At 37.3% G+C, this 15040-nt stretch overlaps 1 protein-coding gene across 1 annotated transcript in view; it reads right to left on the bottom strand.

Annotated features, from left to right (window-relative positions):
* The window catches only part of LOC136862898 (integrator complex subunit 12), a 296476-nt gene that overhangs the window by 26439 nt on the left and 254997 nt on the right, over positions 1 to 15040 (bottom strand). Inside the window, exon 7 of the mRNA XM_067139179.2 lies at positions 7336 to 7553. Within this exon, the coding sequence (XP_066995280.1) occupies positions 7387 to 7553 (167 nt within the window). The 3' untranslated portion in view covers positions 7336 to 7386. The remainder of the gene's footprint in view (positions 1 to 7335; positions 7554 to 15040) is intronic.

The following is a 15040-nucleotide window of genomic DNA, read 5'->3' on the forward strand; positions in this document are numbered from 1 at the left end:
CATCATGATGAGGATGAAATGATGATGAAGCCGACACATACACCCAGACCCCGTGCCAGAGAAATTAACCAATGATGGTTAAAATTACCGACCCTGCCGGGAATCGAACCTGAGACCCCTGTGACCAAAGGCCAGCATGCTAACTGTTTAGCCATGGAGCCGGACAATTTGAAAGTAATGTCACTGGAAAACAGAGTTTGCTGACGAAATTGTATTTTACAAATGCTGTTGCAGAAGTCAAGTCTGATCGTGAAGCTCATTTCACGTAATCTTACAAGTGTTTGCATGCAAAGATAAAGTCTACTCTTGAAGACGAAGTGTAAGTCCCATAATATTTATAAGAATTAACACACAAAAATAAAGTCCATTCATGAATACAACTGATTGAAAAGTTCAGAGTTTGAACGTGAAAGAAAATAAAATGCAATTCAATGTTTCACACTAGTCAGGAATGTATCACAATTCAGCACAGTCATTAAATGTACAAGTTAAAGTACGGTTGCAGAACAGTCTATTTCACCGGGCTACATAGTTTGTAATTCTCTAAGAAATGTTCTCAATTCCCGTGCGATTGTTCGTATTAAAAAGGTTTAAGTAGCTTCTATTCAAATACTGTCACTTGTTTAATTACTAACATCTTAAACTGTGGTTAGAAACATAAAGTTAATAACTACAAACATCACATGTCACTATGATATTCAATCAAAAGTTTCTGAGTGTCATACCACTCATTGAATTTACATGTCCATTTGAAGATTCTCGCGTAAAGTACTGAGTTTGACCGTCGTGTATAAATCCCTTCTCACCAGCCTGCATAAGCTATGGCTGTGAGTGCTGAACTTGAACTGGTGATCCTGTCAAAACTGTTCTTTTTTACATCATCAAGCCGTCTCTTGTACCTTGTGGAAAATTATATTCCCACTTCACTGAATATCTTCTAATTCCATGGGTCGATTTTCATCAAATTTATAGGGGTTTACGTTTGAACTATGGGCTACAAGGTGATATGGTTTATAAATTGAAATTCCAACAGATTTAGAATTTGGAAAATGTTCTGGTAGGTTCTCGATCGCCACAACTTGTTCATGTGCTATTACGTCATCGGCAACGTGGAACGGGTAATGTGGACTGCACGCTGAATACCTGGCTATGCCGTGCCATGTCGTTGAGAACTCGTAAACTCTGGCCGTATCGTTACAAATATCGGACTTTATAAATTTATGCTACATGTGACCAATGGTTCCTGGTACAGTATTGTTTGCACACAAGTTTTAGGGATCGAAAAGGATATAAATTAATTTTTAAAGGTAATTATTGATTTTAATTACACAGTTTGAATTAAAAAGTTAAAATGGAGCCTTGTTGAAATCAACTGTAACATAAGAAAAGAAAAGAGTAAAGGAATTTAAGTACTTAGGTGAATGGATCACTGAAAATGGCTTTGAAAATAAATCAGTAGCTTCAAGAATTCAGAAACTGGAAATTGCTTTTCAAAACACAAAGAATGTTTATAACGAAAAAATGCTTGTCATGGAACAGTAAAATGAGGTTAATGACTTGTAATAAAAACAGTAAAATGAGGTTAATGACTTGTAATAAAAACAGTGAAATTTGTCATTACTTAACAGTGATCAAACCTGAAGCTCTTTATGCTTCAGAAATGCTCAATTTACATCATAAAAATTAAAAGGAACAATCAGAGATTAAAGAAAGGGAAATCAGGATAAAAACTTACGAGCCAAGAATTTAAAATGGAATACATTACCCCAAATTCAACTCGGAAATATATTTTAAAATACCTAAACTGACCGATACAATGAGACTGGAACAAACTCAATTTTTAAGCCATTTGGAAGGAATGAATAACAACACACTTACTTATCGAATACATACATTTTTGAAAATCAAACATACAAGATCAAAATGGTATAAGCAAGCAGAGAAAGACTTCATTGAATTAGGATCACCAAATCTGCAGGATAAGAATATAATTCGGAAAACTGTTCACACAAGGGGATTTGAGGAAGACGAGAAGAAACCAACATGACATACTTGGTCGGAGGAACAGAAATCATAACAATCAATGAAAATGAAGAACTATTGGGCAAGGAGAAAAGCTCAACAAATGTTGATTCCATGTGGTCCTAAGTGACCTATTCTTGCGGAAGGAGAAGCAGCACCCAATAAACAAAATATAGTCATTATTGGAGCTTATCGTACGCTGAAATCAGGTTTAAACACGATCCCCTGTCTTTCAGAATTGACATGTGCAAATATAAGCAACGGGAAAAGAACTATAATTGCAGGGGATATAAATCTACCTTCAGTAAACTGGGTTGGGTCAACTACGGGGAGCCTATCGCAGGAAACACTTAACTTATTATGGCGGAAAATGCCCTTTCCCAAGCCATTACAAAGAGCACACGTAAACAAGCACTTTTAGATGTTTTATTCTAGTCAGACCAGTCGACATAGTTATATCTTGTGACGTAATTCAGAGGATTAGTGACCACAGTGCAGTCGTACTCTCTCTCTCATGGGAAACTGTAATACAATGCATGTGGGAATTTCTAAGATTATTTGGTGCTATGTGATGGGAGACATCGTAAGTTTTCAAAACTACTTGAGGCAAGGAGATGGACGACATTTGGGAGAAATTCAAAACCATTTTAAATACTGGACTGAATATTTCATTTCTGAAATGATAATTAGGGAAAATTCAGATCCCCCGTACTACACCGCGATTATTAGGAAACTTAAACGTAAGACTACAAGAGCATTCAACAGAAGAAATAACAATGATGCGTACAAAGTATAGAAGTTTGGTGAAGCATTTGCTAGCAGAAAAGAAAGAGGCTGAAAAGAAATATCTTGACAATATCCTAAACTAAAATCAAAATTCATTGAAACCTGTTTTTAAATATATACAAAGACTAAAAGGAGAGAACAAATCAATTCTTTCTCTTTGTATAGGATGGGATTCATTGGCGACAACAGATGCAGATAAAGCAGAAGTATTAAATAAGCACTACGGAAAGGTTTTTAATCCCTCGGCACAGTTATTCAAGGACAATTTTCCAAAAACTAATAACGATTTCAAATTAATGCTCCATATTGAGTATAGGTCTTTCCAAACTTAGAAAACGTAAGGGCCGATGACCTTCGATGTTAGGCCCCTTTAAACAACAAGCATCATCATCATCATCATCATCAAGAAAACGTAAATCTTGTGGGACTTTTATGTTTTCTTATATATATCAATATGTGTAAACAAGTGGAATCAGAGATAAGGCTTTTTGCAGATGATGTTATTCTGTATAGAGTAATAAATAAGTTACAAGATTGTGAGCAACTGCAAAATGACCTCGATAATGTTGTGCTATGATGATAAACAGGGTTAAAAGTCAGGTTGTGAATTTCACAAATAGGAAAACTCCTCTCAGTTTTAATTACTGTGTTGATGGGGTGAAAGTTCCCTTCGGGGATCATTGTAAGTACCTAGGTCTTAATATAAGGAAAGATCTTCATTGGGGTAATCACATAAATATGATTGTAAATAAAGGGTACAGATCTCTGAACATGGTTATGAGGGTATTTTGGGGTTGTAGTAAGGATGTAAAGGAGAGGGCATATAAGTCTCTGGTAAGACCCCAACTAGAGTATGGTTCCAGTGTATGGGATCCTCATCAGGATTACCTGATTCAAGGACTGGAAAGAATCCAAAGAAAAGCAGCTCGATTTGTTCTGGGTGATTTCTGACAAAGAGTTGCTAAGTTTGGGCTGGGAAGATCTGGGAGAAAGGACACGAGCTGCTCGACTAAGTGGTACATTAATACCAATGTAGTTGGTCCGTTATTGGACAAGTGGTATATTCCGAGCTGTTAGTGGAAAGATGGCATGGAATGACATCAGTAGACAAATAAGTTTGAGTGGTGTCTTTAAAAGTAAGAAAGATCACAATATGAAGATAACTTTGGAATTCCAGAGGACAAATTGGGGCAAATATTTGTTTATAGGAAGGGAAGTTAGGGATTGGAATAACTTACCAAGGGAGATGTTCAATAAATTTCCAATTTCTTTGCAATCATTTAAGAAAAGGCTAGGAAAACAACAGATAGGGAATCTGCCACCTGGGCGACTGCCCTAAATGCAGATCAGTAGCGACTGATAGTGATTGAAACAAGATTCTGTTTCCAGAAAGGCACTTAAACTCAGGGGTGAAGCGATCCTACCATATTTAATAAGAATCTTTAACATATCACTGAAAAATATGAAGGTTCCAGACGTTTGGAAATCGGAGATTGTTGTTTCTATTCACAAAGTGTGTGACAAGAGCAACTTGAATAACCACAGACTGGTAATTTCTTGTTTGCAATTTGCTTTACGTCGCACTAACACAGATAGGTCTTATGGTGATGATGGAATAGGAAGGGCATAGGAGTGGAAAGGAAGCGGTAGTGGCCTTAATTAAGGTACAGCCCGAGCATTTGCCTGGTGTGAAACACAGACTGGTAAGTTTGATGTCAATCTTATGCAAACAAATAGAGTACTTATTAGTAGATTATTTGGGGTTAAAAAGGGACTCTTCTGCATTCATATTTAAGGGAAGCATGGATTTAGGGGAAGCTTCTCCTGCAAAAGCCAGTTCTGTTCCGTATGTCAAGATATATTACATAAGCTCGACAATGGGTCAAGGATTGATGCAGTAGTGATTGATCTTGCTAAGGCATTTGATCTTGTGCCACATGATGTCCTCCTTAACAAATTAGTATGTACAGTCATTGACAACTGAGTGGTAAAATGTATAAGAGAACTCCTCAATGGAAGATCTCAGAGGGTGTGCGCAGGAGAAACACTATCTTCTCCAATAAACGTTACATCTGGCATGGCCCGGGGTAGCGTTACTGAGCCAATTCTTTTCATACTTTTCATGAATGATACGCCAGATTCGATAAAATCGGAAGTACGCCTCTTTGTTGATTATTGTGTCATATACTGGGAGATAAAGACAGAGGAGGACAAACTATTGCTTCAGTAGGATTGAGATATGATTGAAAAGTGGGTGCGTGAAAATCAAATGAAAATCCACAGCAGAGAAAGCATGAAATTGTGCTTCAGTAAAAAAAAAAACAAAAAAAAAAAAAAAACACCCAGACAGGAAAGAGGGATTACAAACTTGGGGGTAAAGTGTTGTTGAAGATGATAGTTGTAAGTACTTGGGTGTTACTGTTAGAAAAGACTTAAAATGGTAAGAGCAAGTGGAAAATGTAATGAAATCCCTGGAGATAGTTACACTTCATTATGTGGAATCTTATGAAAGCTAATTCTGGTGCCAAAAGTAAAGCTTATAAATGTTTGGTAAGACTGATTCTCGAATATGAATCTGCGTGCTGGGATCCATACAGGGTAGGTTTAATAAATTCCCTAGAAAAATGTCCAAAGAAGAGTGGTGCGTTTCATAAATGCAAACAGGAGGAATACCATTAAATGGGAAAGTCTTGAATCTAGAAGAACTAGAGCACGCCTGTATGGTCTTTATAAGAGCTACACAGGAAGGGCTGCCTGGAGTAGTATTTCTGTTTTTGTTAGTGGCTTTACGTCACACTGACACAGATAGGTCTTATGGTGACAATGGGATAGGAAAGGCCTAGGAGTTGGAAGGAAGTAGCCATGGCCTTAATTAAGGTACAGCCCCAGAATTTGCCTGGTGTGAAAATGGGAAACCATGGTAAACCATCTTCAGGGCTGCCGACAGTGCGATGCAGTAGTATTAGGAATAGGTTGGAACCTTCCTCATACTTATCGAGAAATGGTCACGAGCATAAAATTAGGCCCAGAAACTAGCATACGGAGGTGGACAAGTTTTCCTTTGTAAATAGGACCATAAGGGATTGGAATAAATTACCTGCAACAGTGTTTGATAGATTCCTTCCAGTATCAAAAACATTTAAGAAGATCATTAGTGCTAGTGTAAAGTGAAAAGTAAAAGTTGTAAATAACGGACACTGAATTTGTGATTAAATACACATTTTTTAATGTCCGACTTATTTTTTCACCTGTTCCTGTTATACAAAGGCTGTGATATAAAATGATATTATATAATATTTTCATTGTGTGACCATGAAGTTACATGCCTTAGAATGTAGTATTTCTTGTAATATTTCCTTTCCATGGAATTGCCAGTTGTACTCTTGCTGTTGTTGTTGGGTAATTATGTTTTAAACTTTATTTTCTTATAACTTGTAATGTTAAGCTATTTGTAAGCTCAATCTGAAGTATTGTAAGCCATAGTGTTAAGCACTAGGGGCTGCCTGGCTGAGGCGGTGAAGGCGTGCTTGGTTCGCCTGGAAGGACGTGGGTTCGAATCCCTGTCAGGAAGTCGTACATTTAAGAAACGAGATTTCCACTTCCGGAGATGCATATGGTCCTGAGGTTCACTCAGCCTACACCAAAAATGAGTACCAGGTTAATTCCTGGGGGCAAAGGCGGCCGGGCGTAGAGCTAACCACTCAACCCCATCACGTGCTGAGGTTAACAATGGTGGAAACCTTTACCTTCCACTCCACCAAGGGCCTTCATGGCCTGTACGGAGGTGACCTTGCTTTTGCTTTGCTTTGCTTTAGTGTTAAGCACTGGAAATACTTCAATTGTGTGTGAATCAGTATATGATAATGCTGGATTTAGAATGTTGAAACTAGTGGTATTTCTTGTAATATTTTATTTCCATGGAATTGCTTGTTGTACTCTTGTTGTAGTTTCTGTTGAGTAATTATGTTTTACTTTAGTTTATTACACACTACTTTAAGTGATCATTACTACCAAGATATTTCCCAATTGTGATGTATTTGTTAACAATAACAATAATAATAATAATAATAATAATAATAATAATAATAATAATAATAATAATAATAATAATAATGATGATGATGATGATGAAAATATAATAACAATAATAATCACACTGAAGACAGAAATTCATACACTTGCATAACGACCTTCACCTCTCAGGGAAAAAGTAACCAACTCCTTGACCGAAGATGATGCACACAAATAAATGACTATTGCAAACTGCCAATCACCACTGCCAATGGCCTTGTATCCATGTGCCTGGGCATTTGATCACATGCACAAATTTATACCCTAAATCAAAGTTATATATCAACTTCAACAAAGAAACTTACAGCAGGACTTAACAAGTTTCAGTTTTAATTTTGAACAGAAGAGATTTACAAACATATAGAAATTAAAGCTAAGCCTAGAGCATTTTCATGGCCTTTTAGGAGGACCATTTTTCAATGTTGGTCTGTAAAAGCTAAATATGAACAAACAAACCTTCACCAAAATTCTGCATCCACACTACTTTCTTGTACCTCATTATTTTAACTACTTTGTTAGCTTTCTTTTCTCTTGCAGTTTTGCTGCTTTCTTCTTCATAATAGCCAATCGTTTATCAGCACTGACTATATTTATTTTTGGCAGAGAGTTCCTTGAGCTACTAGATGGCCCTGATTTAGATGTACTTGGAGGTGCCTTGACTGGAGGAGGATATCCTGAAATATCACAATAAACCATTTTGTTAACAAATTTTAGTAACATTGTTAAAAAAACACTAAAACTTTGATGCTATTCTGAGCATAAATTTGCACAATTAAACAACATTAACACTAATAAAGTATGGTAGTGATTTTTAGGATATACAGTAAAACTTCTTTAATACATTTCACAATGTTTATGCTTTTTCTCTTTTTTGAGTTCCCAACTGAATTCCTCTTCCTCCCATGTTAATTTATTTTGGATATACAGTTTTGTTTATTAATTTTCTTATACTTATGTGATCACATTTTCTTTTATTCAGGTGTTTTTACCTTATGTCATTACATTTTAAATCCATGTAAGTAAAGAATATCATTTATATATTTAAACACTAACTTTTAATTATGTTGAGTTTCCTGCAAAAACTTATGTTAGAACGAAAATACAGGTTGAACAAAAAATGTCGCACTTGTAAGTTGGCACGCGATTCCTCATCCCATTGCAAGACAACAGTTTCTATAGAGAAATCTGATCTTGAGCTACTAGATGGTGTTGGAAAACAAGTCAAAAACAAGAAATTGGCAACATTGTCACATCCTGCAGTGCATCGGAATGTAATAGAGAAACGTGCATCATCCCATTGTACCGTACCTGCCGTCACAGCTCACTGAGTAGACTGCTGGGTTATCAAACCCACATGCACCATGGATCAACAGCTCGAATCTATGTCAGTTTATTTTTCTTTCTTTTGTGTGTGTGACGTCAGGTCCCTAGTTCCCGTCGTGTAACTGAATTTGGAAGCATGACATCCCGTTGTCACATGACAATAGTCGAACACATGACAGTGTGATCCCTTCAGCTGAATGCATGAGTCGACTAACCACGCAGTGCACAACCATAATTGGTCCTGTCCAGTGAACGTAGGGCGGCTTCCTGATGGAGTACACAAACGGCGAATTTGCTGATATGCTTTTAGTGTTGGGTGCATCCGATAACCAAGCTTCTGCTGCTGCTCGTGAGTATGCAACATGGTACCCTCAAAGGCGCCTTCCTGATAAGAATGTTTTATGTCGCCTTGAGCAACGCCTGCGGGAAACTGGTAATCTTCGTCCACAAGTAGTGGACAGAGCTCGTCCAAGGACTAGACGTACTCCACAAATAGAGGACGATATTCTTGAATCCGTTCACCAATCACCTCGGCGAAGTACCCATGATATTGCAAGGCAGTACCAGGCATCTCAAACACTGGTTGTTGACGTGTTGCACGAAGAAGAACTGCATCCATATCATTACACGTTAACTCAACACCAGCGGCCAGAAGACCGCATTCAATGAGTACACTTCTGTGAATGGCTTTTGCAACAAGTTGAAGATGACGAACATTTTATAAAGAACGTGATTGGAGTGACAAATGTAGCTTCACTCGGGAAGGTATTTTCAACCATCACAACAGCCATTATTGGTCTGACCACAACCCACATGTCACCCGTGAACGTGACTTTCAGGCACGCTTTGGAATAAACCTGTGGGCTGGAATCGTGGGAGGAGTGCTTTTCTAGGCCCTTACCTATTGCCGGACAAGCTGAATGCGCCCCGTAATCGAACGTTACTGGGCAATACTTTGCCTGACGCTTTAGAAAACATTCCAATTGGTTTTCGGCGAGATCTATGGTTTCAGCATGATGGTGCACCGCCACACATTGGAATGACTCCGTAACTGGTTAAATGAAGCGTTTCCAGGGAAATAATGGATTGGTTCTGGCCTCCATGTTCCCTGAACCTTAATCCACTAGATTCTTACTTGTACGAACACTTAAAGGAACATATTTATAGTACTCCACCAATGGATATACAAGACCTACTAGCTTGCATGCATGCTGAATTGGCAATGGTGGATGCAGGTGTGTGCGTAGGGTCCGGCAAGGTATGTTCCAGCGAGTGGCGAAATGTTTGTAAATGCAAAGTGGTCACTTTGAACATCTGCTGTGAAGGGAATGTTGCTTGTAAGTGTACGTACCAGCTCTGTGAAGATAAGACTGGCCGTCACATGTACACAGTGCGTAGCATAATGGGCAATCCAGTGAAACCTACCTACTGTACTGCATTGTGCTTCCCTGTACTGCATTGGATAGAGACGATGTTACTGTATCCACCACTATGTTCTATGTATTGGCTTTATTTGTGCCATGGATGAAAAAAAGTGGTCATTTACATCTGTAAGAAGTTCATGTTATGTTTGAATGTTTAAATAAAGGTAATTGTAACAGTAAGTCAGAACATAGTGTATTGCATAGTGGAGGTGTACACTGGATACAATTTAATATATTAACTGAAGAAAAAAAAAAATTGGCGCAAACGCGACCCGAACATCAGCGCGTCCACACAACTGGCATTTATGGCATCACCTCGTCTCACTGAGCTAATGAGACAGCTCCGGCAGAGCGCCGAGTTCATGCAACCTGTGCTTGGCCACACCGCACACCGTTACAGCGTTGCCAGCGCCTCGTTTCTTAACTCACATTTCCTATTGGTGGGACTAGATTTTGCAAGATAAACTTTTGTCGTGAATTTCGACGAGGAACCGCATGCCGACCTCCAATTGTGGCATTTTTTGTTCACCCTGTATTTGCAACAGAATACTTTCCCAGGTAACTATCTCCTGACAGCAAGAGGGTGAGGTCACAGCTTGCTTGAAGATATTTGTAGTCAACCTAGTTAGATAGTCTTCAAATTAATAATTATTACTTATTTTAAGATTTCATACTTCATTTCCTATTAATTGTAAAATAAATTAATTGTTTTGTAATGGTTCAAATCCTGTTACAAATATTTATCTGTACTCTTCTTCTTCTTATTATTATTATTATTACATTTGTATTATTATTATTATTATTATTATTATTATTCGACAAGGAACCGCATGCCGACCTCCAATTGTGGCATTTTTTGTTCACCCTGTATTTGCAACAGAATACTTTCCCAGGTAACTATCTCCTGACAGCAAGAGGGTGAGGTCACAGCTTGCTTGAAGATATTTGTAGTCAACCTAGTTAGATAGTCTTCAAATTAATAATTATTACTTATTTTAAGATTTCATACTTCATTTCCTATTAATTGTAAAATAAATTAATTGTTTTGTAATGGTTCAAATCCTGTTACAAATATTTATCTGTACTCTTCTTCTTCTTATTATTATTATTACATTTGTATTATTATTATTATTATTATTATTATTATTATTATTATTATTATTATTATTATTATTTGTATTCATATTATTATGACTATTATTGTAATGTTTGATTCAATTTTGTAATCTGATTTTGCTATGTATTAATTAATTATCGCTTGTTTCATTTAACTCTGACGTGGGTGTTACGCCATCTGACAACTTGTGTCTGTATATAGGGGATTATCCTATAGTGGTTAGTTGAATGGAGAGGCTTGACATGAAGTCAACTGGAGTCAATTGGAAGGAGAAGGATGGTGGTCGGTCGGTCGGTCAGTCAGTCAGTCAGTCAGTCAATCAGTCAGTCAGTCAGTCAGTCAGTCAGTCAGATGAAGATAGAGCATTGATATTGACACGCAATCGTCAGTGACCAAATGGATTATATGTTCGGAGTGTGTTTCGTGCATCCGTTTGGTGAAGTTCTTGTGTCAGTTTGGTGACAGCCAAATACTGAGTTGTCGTAATGGAGACTAACAGTTATCAGTGAATTACTTGTAAAGTTGATTGTGAAGAGTGAATATAATTTCAAGCCATGCTATATCTCATTTGTGAAATTAAAAGGATACTTCACCAAATTAGGTTTGATATACCTATAGCTAATACCAGTTCAAAGGAATACATCGTAATAACACTCAAAGTGTTCAAGGTACAGTCAAGTGAAACAGTGAGGGATAAATTTCTTGTACAACGTTTAAATGTCCAGTGAAGAGAATTTCAAATTTAATGCCTAGCGTTTCTTTCAGTTGTAATGTCAGAGTTTTATATTATCATCTAAATTATTGCAGCAAGTCTTGCCATTTAAATTATAAATTTAAAGAATATAGTTTGTTTAGTATCAAATAGAATTAATTGCTGTATTTCAATGGTAGATCAGATAACCTCAAATTTTAATGGGGAAACCAAACGACAATATCCTTTTCCCAGAACCTATATATTATGCTGTCAAAGTAAGCTTACTACCTCACACCCTAGAGATATTCAAGATTCTCATTCATATGTTGTAACATTGATTTGTAGCTGGCGCCCATCAACAATTGTATGTATAAGTAATCAGATAAGTACTAAGGGCTGGTTTACACGGGTAGAGTAGCGAGGCGAGTAGAGTGGATAGTAGAGCTACTAGCATCGTGTAAACGACCGGGATAGTAGCAAGTAGAGTAGAGTAGTTAGTAGGCAGTAGAGTAGAGTGGGTTTCCGCTGCGGTAAAGTAACTCTACCACTATCCTTCCCCCTCCACCGGAACCGAGCTCCGAGAGCTGGCGGAGAAGTCCGAGGACGTTCGATTTTTCAGCTGACGCGTCATTCGACTGCTGTATTTGCATGTGTGTACATACGGTGGTATTACGTCGAGCGTTTATTTGGCGGCAAAATAAAGTGGACGGAAGAAGAAACTTGCAAATTTGTGGAGCTCTACAGCGAAAAAGAATGTTTATGGAACATAAACAGCGTTACTTATAGAAATAAGAATATGAGACGGGCGGTGGAAGAGGACTTGATTGCGAAAATGGGTAAAGAGGGTTTTGGGTTAACGGAACTGAAACAGAAAATAAAAAAATGACGATGTACATACAATCAAATACTCATGAAAATACGAAGATCCAAGAAGTCTGGAGGTGGTGCCGCAGACATCTACACTCGAAGATGCAACATAAAATATAAACAAGTGTCAGCTGGATTTTCACTTAATATGAAGATTTCTCAAGTTTCAATGTTACACAGCGTGTTCATCATGTGTCTCGACATGTTTAAGTTAGGCAATACAATGGTGCAGGACTGTGTACATTAATCATATTAATAACATACATAGGGATCTTCTACACATCACTTGCCACTGCCGTTAATTTTCAGCAATAACAGTAATTTCCCCAACAAATTGAATAGTTCCATATGTTGTTTGGAATATCCAAAATAATTATTGTTTACAGTACAGTGTCAGATCTAGAAGCTTAAGCTCTACACCTGGGCCGTACAAGCAACGAAAAAAAAAATGATAATAATAATAATAATAATAATAATAATAATAATAATAATAATAATAATAATAATAATAATAATAATAATAATAATAATAATAATAATAATAATACACCTCTGTGTCATTCATCGACCATTATTTTCCCCTGTGTGTTGGGGTGGCAGAGTAACATCCACAGTATCCTCTGCCTATCGTAAGAGGTGACTAAAAGGGGCCCCAGGGGTACTTACATTTTTTAGAAAAGGCCCTTGTCTTTCTTTGCCCGAAACCTTCATTTTCTCGAAGTATGGGCCACCTTCCATTTTTTCCCTCTGATTAGTATTAATAGAGGATGGCTGCCCAGTTGCACACCCTCTTAAAACAGTAATCACCACCACCACCACCTTTTCCTTCATTGTTTTCAACACTTATTGATTTTTAATGAACCTTTCCACATTTTCTTGGCTGGGGAAAGAACCACCATCATAAAATATCATCAACATCAGCGCTGTGGAGTCTTTTTTAAGTCATATAGCAACAGAACGTCAAAGATAGCGATTGGCTACTTCGCTATATTTCAGATAAAATTCTGACACATTTTAATTTATGATTTTATAAATTTGGTGAGCCAAGTAGTCAATACTACAAGTATATAACATTGCGTATCGTGTAATCGCGTGGGGGTGTGATGTAATATATTAATCTATGCTAAGTAAGGCATCTGGGAGTACATGACTCAGTCATACGTGTGGAGCATGAGTTCATATTATTTTCGGAAAGTGTATCAGAGACCGTTCATCATACTCGCCCACTTTCTGAAGGGAATGGAGATAAGTAATTTAATTTCCCTGCGATGAGATTCATGACCAAATTAATCTCTAATGAAACTAAATGAGTGAATTAACAGTCGTAATATTTAATATCGGTAAAATAAAGTTTCTTATATAAGTAAATGCCGTCTTCTGGCCTCATAATAGAACTAAGCCCCGGTAATTACTGCCAACTGAAAATTTATTTTAACTAGCAGCAGGCAATATACCTACTTTAATTTTATGTCGTCCGGCTGCATGGATACATGATTAGCATGCTGGTCTGTGGTCCAATGGGTCCAGGGAGTCCCAGGTTCGACTCCTGGCCGGGATTTTCACTTTCATTTGTTAATTCCTATGGCTCGGGAACTGAGTGTTTGTGTCGTCTTCAACATTGGACTTCATGGATTCCAAAAAAAGGGGCGTACTTCTATTTTTCATCTATTCACATAATTCAATCGATTATCCATCCGACACACTTACACCGAAAAATGTATTCATGACGCAACCGATTATTCTACGCGATATAACTGAATGATATTTGAAATTCATTTGATTATTTATTCCATTATTTAAATAACCGGATGGAAGCTATTTGATTTTAAAAAAATATCCGATTATATCATCACTAGTAGGGTGGGCACATATCCATTCAAAGAAGAACTGGTCCTGCTCGTGAGGTTTGAGACTGGCCCAGATAGAGAAACCTATTCTTGCTAATCCTCTTCTTAGAATTCGTGAATTTTGATACTCGTGAGTTTTGAGACTCGTGGGTTCTGAGACGACACACTGATGGCCAATGGGTATTCTTTCTATAACTTTTGAAATGAATTCTGTAAAATTCCATTCGGATAAGATTTAGGTTTGCTGAAATACAAAAAAAAAAAAAAAAAAAAAAAAAAGAGGAAATAGAAACATCACTACAGTCTAACTGGGGAAAGGAGTACCTCACCCCTTCACCGTGGAACAAAAACCTTCGCCAGAATTATGATCTATAATTAGACTGGAGTTCGTTCATATAGTTTTATCTTAGAAATCACCACTACAGTATTTACAGACGAAGACTAGTAAAATCCTGAGGGGATGATTACACTGTCGTTACTTTCTGTACAATAATGAATAAAGTCATAACAATTCAATCGTTTGTGTTCCTGGGTTAAAATACATGCTTGTACTGCCAGGGAACTGCTCCTTCATTAACAAAATGATTCCTGAGACGATCCCTCATGTTCTTGGCCAACTGTGTCGAGTTTGTTCCCCCATATTTCTCCAAATTGCCAAGTTCTCTCAGAATTAATGCCGATGCCCCGAGTGTATCTCTCCTACTAAGCCAGCCTCTTACCCATTCCCTTTTTTCCTCATTTACTTCTTCTAACGCTTCACTAACCTCTTGCAGTAATATGTTTGTAAATGTCTTTAAACACTTCCTTACGATGTGCTTACGTCTTGACATGGTGCTACTACTGTACTCTACTCTACTGTATGACTCTACTCCCGTATGAACGATACGAG

The sequence above is a fragment of the Anabrus simplex genome, chromosome 2 (assembly GCF_040414725.1).
Source record: "Anabrus simplex isolate iqAnaSimp1 chromosome 2, ASM4041472v1, whole genome shotgun sequence".
NCBI classification, from domain to species: Eukaryota; Metazoa; Arthropoda; class Insecta; order Orthoptera; family Tettigoniidae; genus Anabrus; species Anabrus simplex.